A 21675-nucleotide genomic window follows, 5' to 3' on the forward strand; every position below is an offset into this window, starting at 1 on the left:
ATAAAAATATATAAATTAACAAGTTTGATAGGCATATTTGATGTTGATACTATCAATTTCCTAGTTTCAACTCCTGTCATGTTTAACTCTTCAACCTTGTGTTTGACAGTTTGAGACCCACACCTCCAGACAAGAGCTCCAACCAGTAGTTGCCACAACAACCCACCACCCACGTCGCCGCCACCGTTTTGTCCATCATCGGCACCAATTTTTGGGCTCATTTACCAATTGTTCTTATTCACGAGTTATTATCCATTGCATGTTATTCTGTGGACGTTTAGCTTCGTCGTTCAGCTGTTCATATCCTAAGCCATGCCCCGACATCGCACCTGGTTTGTATCTGATTTTCTCTTTGATTGGTTATTATTTTGTATTTTCGATTTTTGAAGTAGCATTTGGTTCATTTTCGTGCTCCAGTACCTGGTTTGCTTTTTAGCTTCATCATAATTTGTTCATTTGTGTGGAGCTGAATATTAAACCACATTGTTTTTATTAGCTCATTCATGATTTCTTTAGAATTTTTATTGAAACGATTCATCTAATTTAATAGACTTGGGAGATGAAGAACATTCAAGATTTTGAAGCAATAGGATCTGGTAAAGTTGGAAAACAAATTGTCGACATCGATCTGAGATGGGTAACTCAAATAATGTCATCGTAGAGACTAGATGGGTCTGGTAGGGGGGTGAAGGTGATAAAAATGCCGCGATCTCGTTGGTGACGGCGAGTTCAATGGCGACGTCGAAGTTGGGAATGAGAGGTCGGATGGAACAGTGGGTTTAAACTGTGTTCCGGTGTTGTATGCCCACGATATTAAAAGAATGGGATGCTGACGTGGCAGTCTCCCATTGAAGGATGTTAAATGCAAGTTTTCCACCGCGTCCATTCTGAAGAGGCTATTGTCTTAATTTTAGGTGCCACTTAAATGAAATGAAAAACTAATCGGAAATGGCCGAAACGCGAACCGCTCTCAGCAAAATGGAAGCAGCAGAATCAGAGCTGGTATGGAACAGAGAAACAGTTCCAAAAGTCCTCAAAATCGTGAGCACGAGACTGTCACAGAGAGATCTCGTCTCTCTCCTTCTCGTCAGCCCATGGCTTTACCGCTCTCTTGTCTCCTATCCCTCTATCTGGCTCGTAATTTTTCGTCTGCTCGTGTTTTTTATTTATTTATTTATTTTTATTCTTTCTTTATAATGAAAATTATATCGGTTTGTGTGCTTTGGGTTTTCGTTTTACAGAGTCTGGATTTTTCTGAAATGGGTAATGCTGGAAATCGGCTTGTAGCTGCTCTTTCACTGGTTAGAGTAAACTTCGATTGCATTTTTTTTTTTTTAATTATCAATGAATGATGGTCATTGTAGGGTTGAGTGGAATAATATAAGTAATTTGTTTCGCCATTTAAGGTGAGACTTTTAAAATATTTAATACCGGATGAAATTGCAATTGTCCTCTTAAAATTGTGCGCTTTGCCTTGCTGAGGTTAGTGCAATGGTTGTTGATGTTGACCATGCTTCCGTGGGTTGATATTATTATTGTATTTTTGTAGCCTAGATATTGTTATGTGAAGCAGATAAAGCTTGAATTTGCGCAAGATATTGAAGACAAACATCTCGAACTCCTTAAAATCAAGGTAATATATTTCCATTTGTATCAATGAAAGATTTTGGTATTATAGTGTTGGGCACCAAGAAGCATATCATGTTCCTCATTACAAAGACCATGGTCTCTCTTTTATGGTCATTAATAAAACTTATCTTGCTTATCAGAAAATGATATGCTTTTAAATGGATGCTTTTCTACAACTTAAGATTCTATTTGATAACTTGCATTTAATAGTGTTTGGATTCTCTTCAAAATCTGGAGTGTCTGAATCTGAATGGCTGCCAAAAGATATCCGATAAGGGAATTGAAGCTATAACCAATGCTTGTCCTATGCTAAAGGTCTTCTCTATCTATTGGAATGTGAGGTATTTAATATTCATTAGGTTTGCAGATTGACAAAGTTTTTAAATCCTATTTTTAAATTCAAACTTTTCTCATCACTGATAAACTTGAATTATTAACTCAACTCCAGGATAACAGATATGGGAATAAAGCATCTGGTGAAGAACTGCAAATATGTAACTGAGTTAAACTTAAGTGGCTGTAAGGTATTTGACTGCTAGGTTCCATCCTTTTTTTATAAGTAAACGATATGCAGTTTACATACATATGTGCTGTCATATGTGTTGTATATATACATTTATTTTATATCTCTGTAGACCACTCAGTCTTGATTTTTCTAATGGTCCTTATCAAAAGAAAAAAAATGTTATTGTCAAGGTAAACAAGAAGTGCTATGAAATCTCCATTACATTATACCCTTCCATCCTCAAGAATATAATATGTACGGAAGGGAAATCTTGCACATTTATATTTGGCTGTATGCGTGCGTGCGTGCGTGCGTGTGTGAGAGAGAGAGGTTATTTTGACAATGTTATGTGAGGAAATGTCATTATATTACTTAGTTATCATCATCACCATCATCTATGTTTTAACTTGCAAAACAAAATGTAAAACATGGCATGCCCATGTTTTGAATGTTAAGATTATATCTTGCATCCATTACTAAGCTTTTGAGTTCTAATATCTATCTTAAAGGATTTCCTTAATGCAGTACTTTTGATGTGACAATTGCAGAATATTTCGGACAAAAGCTTGCAATTAGTTGCAGAGAATTATCCAAAATTAGAGTTGTTGAACCTGACTAGGTATGTAAATTGGTCCGTGTATAGATTATATTGGGCGGTTGAGAACACATGTTTGGGAAAAAAAAAAATTATCTGCTGTCATATGTTGTTGTGAAACTCACAACAATTATTTCTCAACGGTGTGTGGCTTCTAAGCTAGGATCCTGAAAAATGTAATTGGATGGCTCATTTTACTGGCATAGAAGATGGTCAGGAGGGGTTATTATGGTTTGATAATTCCATTGTGTATGCAACTCTTCTTATTGAATCAGTTGCATTCTATATGGTCAATTGACTTGGTGAATTTCTTTCGATTAGTACAAAAACTTCACCCTCATCCTTGTTACATTTCATAATTTGGCATACCTAGGTGCACAAAGTTAACAGACCATGGATTGCAGCAGATACTGCTTAAATGCTCCTTTCTCCAGAGTCTAAACCTCTATGCCCTTTCTGGGTATGCAATTTACTCATTATATATTAAATTTAAAACTAGTTCTTGCTTTGATTTGACTGCTTGCATTGCTTTTTTCCCCTTCCTTTGAAGCTTCACAGATGAAGCTTACAAGAGTATATCATTTCTGACCCAGCTTAAGTTCTTGGACCTCTGTGGTGCCCAGGTAAAATCTCAGGTTTTCTGAACGACCTTTTGCATATGGTTTACAAAACTGACGATTGGTAATAATTAGAAATATTCTATTTTCAGAATCTATTGGATGAGGGACTTGCCTGTGTAGCTAAATGCGTGAATCTTGTATGTCTTAATTTGACATGGTAACTAAATCTTCCAATCTTTCTAAGATATCTGAGAAAAAGGATACAGGTTATTCTGAGATTTTTATAAACCAAATATTGTATTTTTTTTTCCTGATAGGTGTATCCGAGTCACTGATGTGGGAGTCATATGCATTGCCCAGGGTTGCACCTCTCTCGAATTTCTTAGGTAATTTTTATTTTTTTTTATTTTTATCAGTAAAGAAGAAATTTATTGATGAGAAAAGTAGGTGTAGTCCAAGTACACGGGACAACAAGAGCAACACCTATGCGCATGCTACAGAGAATATTTGAAGAACTTTAATTTCTTATACCGTACAGTGCATTCTTGAATTTGAGCAACTGTGACCTCTTGTCACTTACTCATTTTTGCAGGAGAAACTTAACTATGTTCTTGTCTCAAGAGGATGATGTTTGAATGTGTCTTTTACTTGTTAGCATGTTTTGCCAACTTTCAAATCACTTATGGTTTCACAAGACTGCTAAACCATTGGATCTGTCATATAACTTAAAGGTGATGCCATTTCTAAGCTGAGCCAAACCGAGCCTAGCCTAAGAAGGTCATGTTGCATCTATGGCTCTGCAAATAAGCCAACTGTCCTGAGCACCTCACACTGGGCTGAGATGGTTGTTTAATTCATTCAATAATCAAAATGAGCTTGAGCCCTGAGCCAAGTTGGGCATGGTCATGACTCATGAGCCTATGTATATGCTTTGGTATAAATTTTTGTTTTGTTTTCTTCACTCACTGTTTTTTCAAATAACTCTTTTCCCAAATATATTTATTTTTCTAAATAAAATGTTGATTTTCACAAATATGTACATAAATGTGAATATAGTTATGGCTGGATAAGTTCATTCTATAGCCTTTTCTCTCCTATGTGGATCTGTATGGCTTAAGTTCCAAACTCTCTCCACCCCATCATGAGATCATTAGAGAAGGATTCTGAATCCCCCCCCCCGGCGGCGGCGGCTCTCTCTTTTCTGTAACTTATCCATTGACTCAGACTAATTTAAACTTCCTTATCATATTTTTTCTGCAATAACAACTCGATAAGGATCAGGTTATCTAAAATTTCTTTGGCAAATCATTTGGGGTTCACTTGATGTTCTTTATCTAGGGTTTAGTACTGGTTTGTCCCATAGAAGGTCTTGTTGATTAGGTAAAGCTGAAACAAACTAAATGACAGGCCAAGAACGGGGCAACATGCTATGTTTCATGTTAAAGCATTATAAAGCCTATAAAGCCATTGGGCTGTCCACAATTGTTTTTCTTGTGGTGATTTCTATAACTGATTTCATAAAGAATCTTATGCAGCTTGTTTGGAATAGTTGGAGTGACTGATAAGTGTCTGGAGGCCCTCTCAAGGTCCTGCTCAAACACAATTACAACCCTTGATGTTAATGGATGTATTGGCATTAAGGTAAATGACTCTTTCTAACTTTGTATTTTTGTTTTCATAAAAAAACAGTACTTTACTAGATGGGTGTTAATGATTGTATGTTTTTTCCCCTTCCAGAGACGCAGTCGTGACGAATTGCTTCATTTGTTCCCCCATCTGAAATGCTTCAAAGTGCACAGCTAATAGATGGCGGGAGGAAAGTGGAATTAACGGGACCATCTTCTTGCAACCAAGGTATTGTATCTGCTTAGCTACCGTATAGAGATGGAGTCGCGATGAATTGCATCATTTGTTCCCCTATCTGAAGTGCTTCAAGGTGCACGGCTAACATATGGATTGTGGAGGGAGTAAGTTGAAAATAACAGGACCATCTTTTTGCAAACAGGGTATTCTATATGCTTAGCTACCATATTCCTTGAATGGTAAACAGCACTATCGTAAAGAATAAGAACGATGTACCCATAAATGCTCTTTGCTTTGTGCTGTACCTGATCTTCATTTTATCTTGATGAGGTTCACTCTTTTATTATTTAGACTGACTTTGGACTCTCGAGTTGACATTTCTAATAAAAAATTTTGTTTTCTTCCTGCTTACAATCTATAGCGGCAATTCCAACGTATGAATTGCCACGACAAATTGTATTTGGTTTTAATAGATAAAATAGAAGTATACACACCAAATCGCATTATAGCTCTGTCTCCAATTATCTTTCCTCTTTATCTTTTGGCATCTAACGGACCCATTTTATGCCTTTTTTTTTTTTTTTTTTCCGGGTACTGAGATTGGCAGACCCATTCAAAATAATTCGACATTGGACTTCGCAACACGAGACTCGTCGCCCGTGTGTTACTAACTAGTCTCCTCCTTTTACTCTTTTTATCTTTTCCTGTTTTTGGCGTGTTTACACGTAAGATATTCCAAACCGATAACTAGAAATATTATGCCCATGTTCCTCCTCCTCAGCCAGCCAAAAAGAAGGGGAACGGCAAGAAACCCAAGAGTAAAGGAGGGCATAAAATTAAAGGCCACTAGACGACAGCAGGATGAGATAAGTTGTTTAGAGCTACAGGTAAAGAAAGAGAAGAAGGCAATTGAATACTTGATTATCGTAATTTTTTTTTCTATAAGAGAAAAGTGGCATAATACAAAGCAGATCATTGCGAGGATCCCCACAGGGAGAGATACCTGAGCAAGAGACTGACACCATCTACAATTTCTATAACAATAACTTATCTTTAACCAACAGCTTACCTCGCTCTTTTTCTTGGGCGTCTCCATTCCCCACCTAAAACCATTGAGGTTGATATTAACACAATAACCACATAAAAACTGGCCAACTTCAGAAACACTAATATTATTTCAGTTATTCATTGTAGCGCCAGCAATCTGGCCAACAAGATTAGGCGTTTCTCCATAAATGGTTCGCCCCAGACCCTAATCATTCGAAGTATGCTTTCTTTTGAACCCACTGTACTACAAATTTACTGCAACAGTTATGCATAAAATTTGGAATTAGAACCACCTTAAATTAGCGTTTCCACAATTCCAAATTGGTTTGCCCAGTGCAGGAATAGAAAGAACTCAAACTAACAAAAAATATTTCCCTGTTTTTGGTCAAAATACTTCTTTATTACTTTCTTCAAGATAGCTTTACAACAAAAACAGAGTACTAAGTGCAAACTACTACGTAGAAAAGGCAAAAACCCTTAAAAAGACATTATGAAAAAGGTTTAAGCAATATGTGATCATGGTTCCTAGTTTGAATTTATACCACCCAGTTCAGGAAAGATATACTTCAAGGAGAAAAAATGGGGGAGGCGATATTAGTTGTGGTAGATCAGTAAATGTATTTTCCATTGTCCATATCTCTTGCTTATAGAATGCAGAGTTGTAGCTGGAAGCATGTTTTTGTTCTGCATCTGATCTGTGCAAACACCAACAATGATTTCTTTGTTTTGCTCTGACTGACCAGACTTGAAATGCTCAAGAAAGTGACAAACACTAAGATGCTCAGGATCACTAGTAGAAAAAAGAATATATAATTCATCAGGATACACCAACATACTTGTGCTTCATAGCTTGAACAAAATTTGACTTGCTAATAAAAGAAAGGGGAAAATACAAATTTGACTCTCCAACCAAAAATTTTACACCATGCACTCCAAATTACAACATTGACATTGCACCCTCAAAGTACTAAATATTGGAATGTACACCCTTAGTCAAGATTCGAAGGTCAAGATTGTGTCATGTCACCCTATTTTCACCCCATTTTCATTCAACAGCAAGAACTGAGACGAGTTTCTTTTTTTCAAGTTTTAATAGTTGAAGCGTATATGTAAAACACCTATTAGCTGAAGAATGGAAAGTGTATTTTCCCTAAAAGAAAACAAAGCTTATGTACACGAAAATTCAATCATCAAACACAAAGCCTAACAATTATAAAGAGCACATTCCCCAACTTACCAAAAAAAAGTAATAGCAAGCAAACAAAGGAATGGAATTATATATATGCACGTACATATAACAATTGCTTACCCCAAAGTGTCAACGTCTAGCTCTAGGTGTGCAGCGAAATTCGGCTAAGAGTGCTATATGATCAGAGGACCACTCTGGAGAAGGAAGTGCGGTGTCCTTCCTCAAGCCCTCCTCGTCCAAGAGCTCCAATAAGGATTCCACTGTCAGAGAGTCCGCTGAAACCATAACACAAACCTTACAATGTAAACAAGATTTTGCAAAAACTATAAAAATTAACATATAGAACAATTTTTTGCACAATGCTTACCAGTGTAGAATATGTAATCTAGTGTGCCGATAAAATCTCTAGTGCAATTGGTAAATAAGGGTTCATTAGTTGTGGGGTCCAATCTCCTCCTCTGCTGTTCCAAACCAAGACCAACCCCGATTCTTGCAAAGGATGAGTAAGCGCTGACCTGAAAATGTACAACAATCACACCCAGCTTCAGCCATTAAAAAAAAAACCTGCATCAACCTCCTCGTCCACCCTCTTTTCCCGTGTTTTTCCCTTTAATAAAAAATCTGGCAAGAAGCAAAATGTGAATTAGAACCCCATGTATAGAAAATCTATAGTACCAGTGGCAACTGATGCACCAGCTTGCTATTTGGACGCAAGATACCAAGAGGGTCTGCTGCCAACTCTGGATGTAATGGATCCACCTTCCCCATAGCAAGAAGTGAATGAGGAGCACTGCAACAAAATTCAGGCATGAACCAATATCTATAAAACATAACTTCAAGGTCTAGCTGAAGTATGTCTGATTGGCAAAAGTAAAAAAAATGGAAGGAAGATAAATAAAAACAATATCATGTCGATAGACAGACCTTCCAGGAACAGAATTAAAATCCCCACAAACCAACATTGGAATGTCAGCACTGGCAGCTATTTTCTCCAATCCTTTAAGGAGAGTATGAACCTAAGTTGACAAATAAGCAATCACCAGAATAAATACGATTTTCAATGATTGAAACAAGTACAAGGCTAAATATAAAGGCCAAACAAACAAGCGTTACCTGCCAGAGCTTTACATCCTTTAAATCTTGGTGAACGTTTACATGTGTATTTGCCTGCAGCCAAAAGACAATAAAAAGGGGTTAACATATGCCATGGCATGCAGTGTAAGAGCAAGCAGGAAAAAAGGTAAAATAACGGCACATATCCCAATCATTGAAGGGAATATCATACTGCTTTTTCAGGAAAAGAAAAAAAAAAGGATACCTACCATGTAATCTCAGAATTCTGAAAGCACGTTTGTTTTGTGGACAAGTTCCAAAAGCCCAGGACCCCAGGTTCTATTTAGGATTTTGTATCTTATACATTTACAGTTTACTTGAATTATCAGTTTTTCAAAAAGAATATCAAACTTCAAGTTTCACATATCATTATATCTTAAAATCAACCTAATTAACAAAAGGAAAAGGAGGCCACACCAGCATCTATAAGTATGGAAGCAGATTTTAAGAAAAATGAAGAAACATAGGCTCAAAACAAAGTAAATATATCAGTGATTAAAGCATCACCACATAGAGAGAGAGAGAGAGAGAGAGAGAGAGAGAGAGAGAGAGAGTCACATAAACAGGAATTCCTACCACACAAAGAAGCTGGCGTTTCCCAGGATTATCAACTCCCTGATTACCAAATTTTGCTTCCAGAACCACTATAAGTGCAACATTATCCTATATGCATAAAGGAACTCACGTTAGCATCGTTAGGCCAACATACACTGCACAACATTTAAGCACAAAACCAACAAAAAAATAATAAATAATAGTTGATTGAGACACCTTAAACAGTCGGCTTAAAGCAGTTTTCTTCTGAGAACTTGGCAATTGACTATCAGTCCAAGATTGTGCAGCCTTATTAAACTCAACCTGCATGCAAACACAAACTTCAATAAAATGTGGTTGAACCAAAAAGTACTATAATTGAAGTAAGAAGATTCCAGACCTCATATTTTTTAACATGTAAAAATCTGTCTCTCCGGAAAAATGTTGCACACCCGTCAATTGTGTTGGTATTTCCAATGTAAACCTGCAACCAAGAACATAGATCAATAACATAAATAATTTCAAAAGCTAAACACAAATAAGAAGTATTCAAACAACCTCATTTGTTTTTCTCTTATATAAACCAACATAGCCATGTTTATCCAGCTCTGGAGCAAAAAACTCCTCATAATGATCACTTTGAACCTGAAAGGAAATAGTAATACAGTAATTCATACTAAGGTATGATCCACAATCAGTTTACAAATAGAAGCCTACAAGCCAAAGATCCTTTTTTTCTCAAGTTATAATTCGCAACAATAAGGAAACCAATTGAAAGGAAGATTCCTAATACAAGCTCTACAGCCTCATGATTGTTCTGGCTAGAGGTTGCATAGGAGGACCCTGTCTCTGTATCTCAGGCGGCATTGATAAATTCAGATGAACACATTAACAGCAGCAAATAATTAATTTGCAACATACACATGCCGCTTCCAAAATACCAGTGAAATTCCACATTTCAAGATTAACTTAAGGAAAACCAAAACCAATCTCTCATTCAATATAATGGAAAGTTAGTCAGGAAATCGTCAAAGGTTCTGACATAATCCAAAGTTTCAATTTCCTAAGGATCATTTGGGTCTTTAATGTAAGACTCATAGAATAAGCAATCAATTTTTTTTATTTTTTTTTTTAAAGTTGCTATGAAGTGAAAAATCGAAATCTCAAATCAGATCTCAAAACACCTGATATTGGTTATTTTATCTTCCTTGCACATTCATTGAGTAAAACAATTCCATACAAACAAAACCTTTAGCTGGAAAAGCTTTAAAACACTGCTCCAGAAATCAGACCCCTTTTTGTCACTAAACAATTACTCAAATTCTGCTTGCATACCTCCTGAAGACAAACAATATCAGCACGGTAGCCAACTATTTCTCTCAACAAGTTTTGTCTGCGATAAGGCCAGGAAAGAGCCCAAGAGGGGCAATAACTGTATACATCATTCGTAGCATACACATCAGACAAAATGTTGTAAGATAGCACACTAAAAGTTCCTGAGGATGAAACACGGCCATCTGAATCTAGATGCCCCATCGCATCAGCTCCATTTACCGGGATTAGATGGCGTGGACTAGGCGAGGGAGCTGGAATGACACGAGAAGTTAATATAGTGTTGACATGCCCCACGGGAAGTTTTGTTTCAGCATCTACTACAACACATTCAAACTTAAGAACATGGCCAATATCATCAGCTGATGGGGTATATGTTTTAAAGCGTCCAACCTCAAACCAAGTTTCACCACCGCTCCTCTGCGTAACAGCAGCAGGATACAAAGGTGTTGAACCATTCGTCAAGCTAGTAGTTGATGCCGAACCAGATAAGCTAGCCGCAGATCCTGAACTATTGAAGCGACCAAACAACTCTTCCTCTTCATTTCCATTTTCATTTACAGCACTTGCAGCACGATCATGTAGAACACGGTGATGCTGCCATGCATCCGAGAAGCACTTAGGAGAGCAATGATAACTTTTGGCAACCGGTATTTTGGCCTTAACACAACCTAAGCACTGCAATGTGGCTTGCTCAGATGGATGTATGCTACAGATAGCTACGTTTCTATCACTTTGTATACGATACCTGCAAACAAACCCCAAGGGCAAGGTGTAAAATGTCAACAATAACAGGCCGAACTTTTTTTATAGGTAACAATTACAGGCAAAAGTCCGCATTCCAAACCATTCAGCAAACCAGAAAATGTAAGATACCGGGCAAAAAACAATATCACTCAATTCACAATATCTTGAATATGCAACATATACTCAGATACTTGATATTTACAGCAGACAACTACAAACATTTTGATAAGGGAAAAACTAAAACACTTTAAATCTTGGTATAGAATTTCAACAGGGGGCCATAGAGTATCAGCAGGCATGGTCACATGAGTATGTTACAAAAATAATATGATACTCATGATTTATATCAAGATCATTTATTACATTCTCTGATGCCAAAGTCATCATTCATCTAGGGACATTACAGATATCGACTAAGATGTTGTTCCAATAATTTTTTTTTTTTTAAGGTGAATTTTATTATTTCTTTTTTATGATGAGAAATCCCAGAGACCATGCAAATGCAGTATGTCTTAAATCCGGTTAAACCTGGACCCTTGTAAGGCACCCCATCACACGGATCAGGCAAGGGTGAATTGTATTATTTTTTATCAGCTTTCCATGTCTCTTATCACCTTTTGTTAGGGATATTTCTCCTAAATACAGATTATGTATATACAACACGTCCATCTAAAGATATCAAAGTTGATCAACTTGTTCCACACACTAGTACAATTTTATTATTATTATTATTTTCAATTTGAGATCTCTTTCTTGGTTACCGCCATTTTTTTTTTTTTAATGTTTCATCACCTCTTTCAAATTGATAACCACATAGCTTCTCTTTTTCCTTCCCAAATAAGAAGCGTCTAGTGGTTGATAATGTTGCTCAGGGCCATATGTTCCCCTTCATTAACTACTCCAAAGTGACCTCCTAGAACTCACTAGCTCCCTAGATCTTCTGCCCTTTCTTCAAGTAAATGCTTGATCTATTGTAACACCCAAATGAAGGGTCCAAGCCATATGGTCCATACTCTAAAAGAATTAGTCAATGATACAATTGGAGCGCCACTAGAACTATTATCAAGAGCAAGAACTTCTCATTTTCAAGCAATGTGAGATCTCATATACCACCTACCCTTATCCTTATCATATTGGGTATCACAATCTCCCTCCTTATATTCCCAACGTCCTCATCGGGCCAGTCCATCGAAGGTGGCACTGCTCAAGTCCCACATTTTTTGTTGGGATAGGCTCTGATACCATTTATAATACTCCAGCGGAAGTCTTAATCCACATGACCTATACTCTAAAAGGACTAGTCAATGATACAATTGAAGTCCCATTGGAACCATTATAAAGAGCAAAAACTTCTCACTCCCAAACAATGTGGGATCTCATATACCACCGAGCATTATCCTTATCATATGGGGTATCACATCTATTTTCTAAGTTTGAGAGCTTTATTCAACTCTTCATAGCCTCATGCATTAATTTTCTCTTAAGAGTTGTTCTTTTATTTATATATACATATCACTTACTCTATGGGAGTTATTCCTTTTTCCCAATGTGAGATTGGGGTGTTACAATCACACAATTCTTTTTCTTCCATGTAAGATCCCAATGTGTCTTCTAGTTATAAACTTAAAACAATTATAACTAGAAGATTAGGGTCCCTATCTACTGCAATTGTAGGAATCTCGAGCCAAGAAAGAAAATCCACACGTTAAATTCGCAAGAATCACTCCATGAAAAAATTTGAAGATTAGGACACCATCTAGATTGCCCCTCCTAGGGCCCCATACTTTGGTGGGACCAACATTGGGCGTTGCAAAAGGATAGTAAAACAGTTATGAAAGCCACAATGTCGCAAGTGACAACATTTTTGTTTTGGTTATATGAAGGATACTATCAGTGTCCAGGCCAGTTTAATATGTTAAGCATACATGTTAAGTGTTATACAAACAACAGGTTCTAGGTAACTAAGAGATCAGCAAATACCACTATCAACTATGCATAAGGATATTGATTGAAAGCTTTCAGCGTCAACACCACCCATCAACTAACTAAATCAACAGTACATAAATCAACGGCCAAAAAAGGTTCAAACTAAACTGTATTCATGATGGAACACTTTCTTTCCCATCGTCAACAATGCCAATTAAATTCAAAACTCAATCCTCCATCTTCTTCTACTTATGATTTTATTGGTTCAAAACTCCAATCCATTCTATTTAATTGCACCATAAGAGAGAAAACAACTGCAAGAAAATTGAAAAATAAACGAATAAGTAGAAGGTCACGGAAAAAATCCACATTCAAATTCTACTAGAACCCCAACTCTACGTATGTGTAACAAAAATCAAAACAGATATAAAGAAAGAGTGACTCCAATGCCCAAGAATGCCCAAAGTCAAATGCAACCAAAAAGAGAAAAAAACCTAAAATCCAACACGGAGAGAGAGAAAAAAAGGTCGGAATTTGTAGCGCTTACCACTTGTACCTCAAGAAATGGCCGTCCACTGGAGCTGAATCAGGCACATCGTCGGTTGTGAATGTCTTGTCGGGCCGACGGAGGAGAACGTAGGGCGTGAGCTCGCAGCCTACAATGGGGATATCAGAAGGGAGGTGCACACGCAGCACACTCAGCATGCTTTTCTTCTACCTTTTGTTTCTATATTTTCCACTCAGAAATCGTCGCAGTTCTGTAACCCTATCAACGAGAATCGAGTTGAGGGGTACACACGAGGACGGAGACAGATGAAACAGGTCCGGAAGCTTTCTCGGGAAGACCACACGTGCGGGGGAGGACGGAACCCAGGCGGATCCGCCATTCACTTGACCCGAATAACCGCCAGCCTTGACGGGCCACAAAGAGAACCCCAGAAAATCACAGAATTCAACGAAAGTCTCAGCGGATCTCGCGCGAAAAGTGAGGGATTTCAGGTCAGCCAGAGAGGGGAAGAGAGAAATGGTTAGGGTTCGAGAAGCGATTAAAGTGAATCGACTGGGTGGAAAGGGATTCGAGGATTCTAGAGGAAGGGAGTGCGGGTTTTAGATACAGAAACGAAAAGGGAGAAGAGAGATGGCGATCGAAAATTAGGGTTTTACAGAGGCACTGAGAAAAGTAATCGGTCTGTGCTCCATATGATACGAGAGACGCAGCGAGTAGGGGGCATTATATATATATATATATAATATATTAATAATTCGATACGGCTCGGGTTTCTCTCTCTTTATTTCTAATTTCTGTAGGTGCATCCTTGCTTGTGTTTTGTTTGGGTATTACTTCGGTGCTTCCGTGTTTACTTCTTTCACGGTTTCCCCTCTCTCATTCGTGTGTTCTTATTTTTCGGGATTTTTTTCCGACATATTAGTTGGAGTTAAAACCCATGTGTTACAAAAAAAATAAAGAGAATTTATACATGGCCAAAATTTTTTATAAGTGATAAAATAATAATGTATGATTTTTAATTTTTAAATGATAAAGTTATAAAATTATAAAGTTGGTGTGTAGATTACATTATTAATATTATTCAAATAATAAATTTTGATTTATAAGATTTAAAGTTAAAAATATATATTTTAAATTAAATTATATCATATGAATATTTTATTAAATATACCTACACATTTTATTATTCAATAGCTCTTCTAAGATACGCATGTGTGGGCCGATGGGTTACGAGGCTCGACTTGAAACTGAATGGAGACCCATTGCCCATTGGACTAGTACGTAATTTGATGCTTTATTGGCAACATTGTGATGGTTGAACTTATATGTACACCACGTTTTGGATATTTGCGATTTGAAAGTTGAGCAGTTGTAACTTGAGAGCTCGTTTTGTTGTTGCTTAACGGATTGAGTAGTTTTCTATATTCACTGAATGCGGAAAAGATTGGAATGTCCCAAATGTACAACATGCTGGTAATGACCTGGAAGAGGGGGGGAAAACCCTCCGAAAACCATCGTATTTGATACAAATCAAAACAAATCGACAATACTTGACTCCTCCCAAAAAAAATATATCTACTATATATACATATATGGCAAAGCCCCATTTTCTAGTAAATAAAATGGGAAGTAGGGCTTGAGTGCACTTGATTTGGCAAGGGGGCGGGTCAATCTGTATTGAAACTGGGCCTAATGCAATTTTCAAATTAGGATGGCCACGGTGGTAGTAGCCCATTTTTGTCTTAAGGACCCTTGAAACCCTCATCCATCTTCGCATGCTGTGTTCTGGTGCATGAGCAGCCCACTAATGTGTATTATAAATTTGCCTTAACAAACACAAAAACAGTTGTCGCAATAATCTATTTTTAAAAACTTTTGGTTTTTGAACTACATCATTAATTTATGAGAAATGCCAACTGTAATTTTAAAAAAACTTACAAAATAATTTAATTTTTCAAATTTTATTTATTAATATACCAAATATTATAAAATTTAAATGTCAAAATAAAACTAATAAAATGAGCCTTATATATAAAATTATAAGTAAAATTATAAATATGAATAACAGTCACGTTAATTAGTTTTTATAGATAAATAACTTGTACAAGTTTAAAATAGACAAATCCCGTACAATCCATTTGTGAAAAAGTATACTCCGCCTCAAAAAGTATAAAAAATTCTATTATTTTTTAGTGTGACCTATTGTTTTTACAAAAGTCTTGTGTAAGACTTGTCTATTTAAAACTTATACCTAACATTACTTAGTGCAATATTAATACTATAACATATAGTGCGAATTTATATGCGCTTTATAAATATTAAATACAAGTATTTTTAAAAAAAATTGTACTGCTAGTTAATCATCATCATCATCATGATCAAAACTTTTAAAATAATGCGCTGGCTAAAAAAGAGTTTTGTTACGTACAAGTAAAATCACGTACTAATCTGTGTACCAATACTGATTTATTCATATTTAAAATTTAAATTAGCACTATTTTCAATAAAATTTACTTTTCAACCAATCATATTAAATTAGTGCATATATTAGTACGCAATTTTATTTGTAACTAGATTTTTTTGTAAACAAAAAAAAAAAAAAAAAAAAAAGGTATACTCAAGGCACGTAAACTTGATTGTCGTAGTTGGTACGTACGATCAATATATACACGCAAGACTTGAAAGCAACATCCTATCCAAAAAAAAAAAAAAAAAAAAACAAAAAGACTTGAAAGCAACATCCCATCTAAGTTTCTAACATAAGAACTCTGCACGCCAACGATGAATATTTAATGCGATAAAATATATTATGTGTGTGTGACCAGATCGTAAAATTATTGCGCTCGATCGTTCTCTTTGGTTGTTCAACTTGTTATTGGTCTCTGAGTCCTCCTTAAATCATGTGTTGTTCTGGAATTCAAATAGTTATTGCAACTCAAAACAAAAAGACCCACGCTAGAATTTCAAATTTTGGTTCGAGACTCGTATATATTAATCACACCACATCCCAACTCAGTTATTTATACGGGGGTTCCATGAAAAACGATCTTGATTGGAAGAACATTGACATCTGGACGTATAATTTGTAATCGATGGTTTATATAATTAGTTACATGTCAATACTGATAATTATAAGAATTATTGTGGAATTTATTAAGCTTTTTCGATCACAACAGCACGAGGCCGGTGGATCAAAAAATATAAACGGAAATATATATAATTTTTTTTACTAAATTGCGTCTTAAAAGAAGTTGATTTTCGTTGAAAAAACGTACGAGGTTGATAGAAAGTCTAACGAGGGGAGGGAATTGGTGCACTGTGTAATCTATTATCATTTTAATACATTGTGGGTCGCAGCGACAGATTCACCAAGTATACACATTTTGTGTCACTGGCCCATCCCTACACTATAATATTAGCTCGACTGTTTCTTAAACACATATTCAAATTACATGGAATGCCAGCTTCTATTGCCTCAAACATGAACCTTATGTTTACTAGCAAGTTCTTGAATGAGCTGCTTTTACTACAAGATGTCTAGTTGGCATTTAGTACAGATTATCATTTACAGACGGATAGATATACTGAAACAGTTAATAAGTAGTTAGAGAACTATTTGAATAATTTCATCAGTGATAAACCTAATGATTGGTTGAGGTGGGCAGAGTTAGCTGAATGATGTTACGACTCTAGCCTACATTCCTCTACTAAAGTATCCCCCTTTGAGGTGTTATATTAATATAACCTCCCAAATTGTTTAATTACATGGTTGGAACCTCACAGTTGGAGGAAGTTGACTCAACACTAAGAGACAGAGGTCACCTATGGACATTATTCGAGGAAAACATTACCATCAAGCATAATTGTATGAAGCAATACTCAGATCAAAAGAGGAAGAAACAACAGTATTCTATGGGTGATTGGGTATACCTACAGCTTCAGCCATATAAGCAATCATCTGTCCATAATCGTCAAAATTTGAAGCTTTCCCCCCACTTATTTGGGCCATACCAGGTGGTGCAGAGGCTTGGCGAGGTGGTGTACTACCTGAAATTGCTGGATAAGGCCTAGATCCACGACGTGTTCCATGTGTCTTAGCTCAAGCATAAACTAGGGCAAGACATCACCTCAATGCCAAAACTGTCACTTGTAAACACTCAGGGCATCCTCAAGCCAGAACCTGAGGAGGTCCTTGGCCGTCGTGTGAAGACGAGAATAACAAATCTTTTGTTCAAATCATTGTGTGTTGGTAGGAGCAACGCCCCGAAGAGATTTTGTGGGAACCATACTACTAGATGCGTAAAGATTTTACTCACCTAGTGGATAAGGTGTTATGAAAGGAGGGAGAATGTTACACGGCATGGTGAGGAGACTAGGGTTGCAGTTGGTAAAGTGTTATGTTCGTGTAAGGGAGAGTGCAACTGAAGCGAAGGGTTCGGTGAAGTGAAGTAACAAAGTGATGAAGGGGTCATGGGCCGTGGGCCTTAAAGAGTGTGGGTTCTAAACTTCTAATAAAGCCTATCCAGCTATAGGTTAAGCAATTTGGGCCAGAAGTCAGCTGGGCCATTGTGGCCTTTATCCTTTATCTCGTTACAAATAGCATCTAATATTATGTTACTTTTATGTATTTTCCTAATTTCGAGTTATGTTATGTATAAGTAAAGTTACATATTAATCTATATATTAATATTGATTTTTTTATATTTAAATTTTAAATTGGTATATTAATACTGATTCCTTCATATTTAAACTTTAAATTAATATTATTTTTAATAAAATTTATTTTTTAACTAATTATATTAGATTGACGTACCATCAATGTGCAGTTTTATTTGCAACTAAATTTTTCCAATTGTGAGTAGGGAAGTGTCAGGGTGTCTAATGGCAAGGGTTTGCTGTGAGGGTAAGCAGAATATTCCCAAGTTATTTTTCCCTGTTCCATGGAGGATTGCTCCCCTTGAAATGAGCTGCGTAATTCCAGATCTTCTATCAGTTTATCTCAATTTCTACTGTATTTTCTATTACATAATTTACATTTCCGGTTTATCACACTCTATACACACAATAAGTTCCACACAGAGAGAGAGAAGAGAGAGAGAGAGAGAGAGCATAAAGGGAGTCGGCAAAACTTGCCAAAGACTTGTGGAATGCAGACAATCCGTTAACGTGGTGGACCTTGCTGTGCTTATTGCTCTTCGCTCTATATTTTTCAGTCTTGACAGCCACGCATAGAATTCCAAAATTTCCAACTGGAATGGAACGAATGGGAGTCGGGACGTCACCGAATCACAAGGGGCTTGTCGACCTCGTCCTTTATTCTTTTCTGCTTTCGTCCTGACGCCCTCGATACGTTATCTTTACTTTCTCAATTGAATGGCCATAAATCCTCTATAATTGATTCTTTCAAGTTACCGGTAGGTTGTTAATACCTTACTTGGTATTGTAACATTTCTGTAGTGTTTATGAATTCTCATCTAATAATGTACACGTACAATGTATTTTTCTCTAAACAACTTCGCATTAAAATTAGAATCAACCATACAACTTGTGAGGGTGAAAATTACCAATAAAACCCCCCATTTCATTCCATGCATATAGATCAAAAGCAAAAAATAATGAAACGAATGGGAAAGAAAGTTTTGTGAGCACGTACACATCCTTCATGGTACACAGCTAGCAATGCTAAGGCCTAGGATTCTCGCATCAACAATGGTGGTGTGAGTAGATAATGTATGAGAGATACGATGCAAAGAGTTCCTCCAATGTATTGTGTGGAGTGGTCGAAGTTAAAAATGGTAGTGTCGCAAGAGATTTAAGGCTGGTTTGGATCACTATTATTTATTATTTTATTATTTATTTTTATTTATTTATTATTTTATACTATTATTTAACATTATCTATTATTTTTTTATTACTATTTACAAAATATTTATATTCTTAAACAATACTGCAATGCTGATCAGTGTGTTGACTTTAAGGTAGTCATAAAAAAAGCAACGAATCAGTCCTTTTCTTACCGAAAGGTAACAAAAAATAAAAAAGCCTGAAAACTATGACGATGGGCTTACGGAGGAGGCGAGGAGAGAGAGGGAGGAGCCACTAAAGATAGGCATAAATGTGGGGGGATGCGAATCAGTCTGGAGACTTGAGAGTGATGGAGGGAGGTGTGACATCCACGATGTATTCTTAAATCTTAAAATGCATATTTATTATTATTTATCACCATCTTATCGACTTGAGAGTGAGAGGCTTAGATCCCATTTTCTATTCCATAAATTTCCAGACTAGAGTGGAGAACTGTTGATAATATCTACTTTGATAAAGTACACAAGTAATTGTCTTGGCGTGTCTAGCACTGCCTGAACATATCTTCCTCCACTCGGTGGCAAAGAATACTTTGCCCACGTATTTGCCATTGGAAGCACATATTCCAAAGGAAAATAATTACAACATTGAGAATGAACATTAATCATCATCATAATAGTAATAATAATCCAATGCGTATGTGTTTATTTTTCTTTGTGCTTATCAATAATAATAAAAGAATTATTCGCCCATGCAGTTACTATCAAATGGGTCAAGCTCGATGCTTCTCAAACTCAACTGCAGATCTCAGTTAAGATTGAATTCGGATTAAATTCGGAAAGATTTTACACCATCGTATTCAAGTCTCGATTTGAATGAGGATTCAAAACCGTTGACTACGATTACCTCCCAGTTGACACGTTACTTTTCCAGATGACTGTCTATATGATGACCGAATCATACACAACTGCCAGTGTAATTAACATGTAATGCAAAACATGATCAGCATGAACTAGTACTGTGTCACATGTCTTGCCGTGTAAGTTCTCTCTTCTTATAAGCTAGAGAAAAACAAGGCAAATGAATCATAGAAAGTAGCTAGCTAGGGATAAATTAAAAGCCGTCCATCTGTACCTCTCCCTTCAGCACGACTGGACTTCATTTTCCTCCGTCATGGCCGAAACCTTTCAAAGAGTGACTCCCATCTTCGTCCTCATTCTCTTCACTATTTTCACCTTCTCATTAATCCCGGTCACTGCAGAAAAGAACCATCGCTTCTCAAGAACATTATCTCCTGCAAAACTTGGACTCAAGCAAGAGAAACTAAGCCACCTCCACTTCTACTTCCACGACATCGTCGCCGGAAGAAACCCTACTGCCGTCAGAGTTGCGGAGGCCCTCATGACGAACAGGTCATCGACAGGTTTTGGTGCCGTGGTGATGATCGACGACCCCTTGACCGTGCGGCCGGAGCCGAACTCCAGAATCGTGGGAAGAGCGCAAGGATTATATGCATCTGCTTCGCAAACTGAGGTGGGCTTGTTAATGGTGCTGAACTTTGCTTTCATTGAAGGGAAGTATAATGGTAGTACTCTCAGCGTATTGGGGCGGAACACTGTGTTCTCGCCCGTGAGGGAGTTTCCGATCATTGGTGGGAGCGGGCTTTTCCGGTTCGCACGGGGGTATGCTCATGCCAGAACTCACGTGTTTAACCTCACAAGTGGGGATGCTGTTGTGGAGTATAATGTCTACGTCTTCCATTATTGATGTGTGTTTCTTTGCTTTGTGTTGCACTTTCTTTAAAGAGACTTATTTGACTTCTTTGGATTTTAGACATTGGTATTTGACTATTTTGCTTTGAACAATGGAAGAACTGTTGGTCATTTTGTTACGATGTTGAATCTGTGCGACCCTTTGTCGTTTGTCCCCTGTATTTTGGTAATTGGTATGGTCCTCATCGAGGGCCTGCCTTCTAATTACGTGTGTTGTTTATGGAGCCCTTCAATGAGTGGCCGTACGTTGATCTACTGAAGGAAAGTAGAGGATTTGGGATCGGTACTAGTTGTGAGATGGCAAGGGGTAGGTCACTGGGTTCAATACGGCTCTTTCGAAATCCCTCAACTCAGCCTAATTATTGTTAGATTAATTTTATGCAATCTCATAACTCGTAAATAAAAGCAGGAAATTTTCATGACTTGCATTTCTTCTGATCTCATGTGTAAAACTCAGTTGTGCCTTGCTAACTCCCAATGTGCATTCCAATATCTGAACTCCAAACAATACGAGGAAACTCATTGATTGAGCCAATGATGAGGAACTGCCAAAATATATAGATTTTTTTGTAATGTAATTGGTGGACTATATTGGATGTCTTATTTGAAG

The 21675-nt window shown here is 36.9% G+C and overlaps 3 protein-coding genes across 9 annotated transcripts; 2 read left to right on the plus strand and 1 right to left on the minus strand.

The window, feature by feature from the left end:
- The first annotated feature begins 55 nt into the window (after positions 1-55).
- On the plus strand, positions 56-5497 carry LOC122275035 (F-box protein At3g58530). Of its 4 annotated transcripts, none has more exons than XM_043083952.1 (13): positions 57-332; positions 551-1137; positions 1242-1301; positions 1550-1633; positions 1867-1970; positions 2078-2153; positions 2683-2753; positions 3103-3189; positions 3280-3352; positions 3439-3506; positions 3607-3675; positions 4825-4930; positions 5027-5497. In XM_043083952.1, exons 2-13 carry the CDS (start codon positions 949-951, stop codon positions 5090-5092), a joined length of 1053 nt encoding a protein of 350 aa, XP_042939886.1. In that variant the 5' UTR covers positions 57-332; positions 551-948; the 3' UTR covers positions 5093-5497. The 4 variants fall into 4 exon arrangements, with proteins under 4 accessions (XP_042939887.1, XP_042939886.1, XP_042939884.1 ...); XM_043083950.1 differs by having other exon boundaries at positions 58-332; positions 1840-1970; XM_043083953.1 differs by lacking the exon at positions 3103-3189 and having other exon boundaries at positions 56-332; positions 1840-1970.
- A 483-nt stretch (positions 5498-5980) lies between these two features.
- LOC122275034 (carbon catabolite repressor protein 4 homolog 1-like) lies at positions 5981-14207 on the minus strand. Of its 4 annotated transcripts, none has more exons than XM_043083947.1 (12): positions 13528-14206; positions 10311-11055; positions 9534-9620; positions 9376-9459; positions 9213-9299; positions 9018-9104; positions 8442-8495; positions 8253-8344; positions 8004-8118; positions 7696-7843; positions 7449-7603; positions 5981-6195 (listed from the first exon to the last, which is right to left on the minus strand). In XM_043083947.1, the coding sequence occupies exons 1-11, from the start codon at positions 13683-13685 to the stop codon at positions 7458-7460; spliced, it is 1803 nt and encodes a 600-aa protein (XP_042939881.1). In that variant the 5' UTR covers positions 13686-14206; the 3' UTR covers positions 5981-6195; positions 7449-7457. The 4 variants fall into 4 exon arrangements, with proteins under 4 accessions (XP_042939881.1, XP_042939882.1, XP_042939883.1 ...); XM_043083948.1 differs by lacking the exon at positions 5981-6195 and adding an exon at positions 6249-6394; XM_043083949.1 differs by lacking the exon at positions 5981-6195 and adding an exon at positions 6518-6929 and having other exon boundaries at positions 13537-14207.
- A 5958-nt stretch (positions 14208-20165) lies between these two features.
- LOC122275275 (dirigent protein 22-like) lies at positions 20166-21184 on the plus strand. Its single transcript, XM_043084262.1, has one exon. The coding sequence runs from the start codon at positions 20467-20469 to the stop codon at positions 21058-21060; it is 594 nt and encodes a 197-aa protein (XP_042940196.1). The 5' UTR covers positions 20166-20466; the 3' UTR covers positions 21061-21184.
- Positions 21185-21675: the final 491 nt, after the last annotated feature.

The sequence above is a fragment of the Carya illinoinensis genome, chromosome 9 (assembly GCF_018687715.1).
Source record: "Carya illinoinensis cultivar Pawnee chromosome 9, C.illinoinensisPawnee_v1, whole genome shotgun sequence".
Taxonomy (NCBI): Eukaryota; Viridiplantae; Streptophyta; class Magnoliopsida; order Fagales; family Juglandaceae; genus Carya; species Carya illinoinensis.

Coding starts and splice junctions, on each gene's coding strand:
- LOC122275035 (XM_043083950.1), top strand. CDS start 949: ATGGCCGAAACGCGAACCGCTCTCAGCAAAATGGAAGCAGCAGAATCA. Junction 1,302..1,549: donor TTGTAGCTGCTCTTTCACTG/GTTAGAGTAAAC, acceptor GTATTTTTGTAG/CCTAGATATTGTTATGTGAA. Junction 3,507..3,606: donor GTATGTCTTAATTTGACATG/GTAACTAAATCT, acceptor TTTTCCTGATAG/GTGTATCCGAGTCACTGATG.
- LOC122275034 (XM_043083947.1), bottom strand. CDS start 13,685: ATGCTGAGTGTGCTGCGTGTGCACCTCCCTTCTGATATCCCCATTGTA. Junction 8,496..9,017: donor AACGCCAGCTTCTTTGTGTG/GTAGGAATTCCT, acceptor TTTTGGCTGCAG/GCAAATACACATGTAAACGT. Junction 8,345..8,441: donor AGGATGTAAAGCTCTGGCAG/GTAACGCTTGTT, acceptor TTGTCAACTTAG/GTTCATACTCTCCTTAAAGG.
- LOC122275275 (XM_043084262.1), top strand. CDS start 20,467: ATGGCCGAAACCTTTCAAAGAGTGACTCCCATCTTCGTCCTCATTCTC.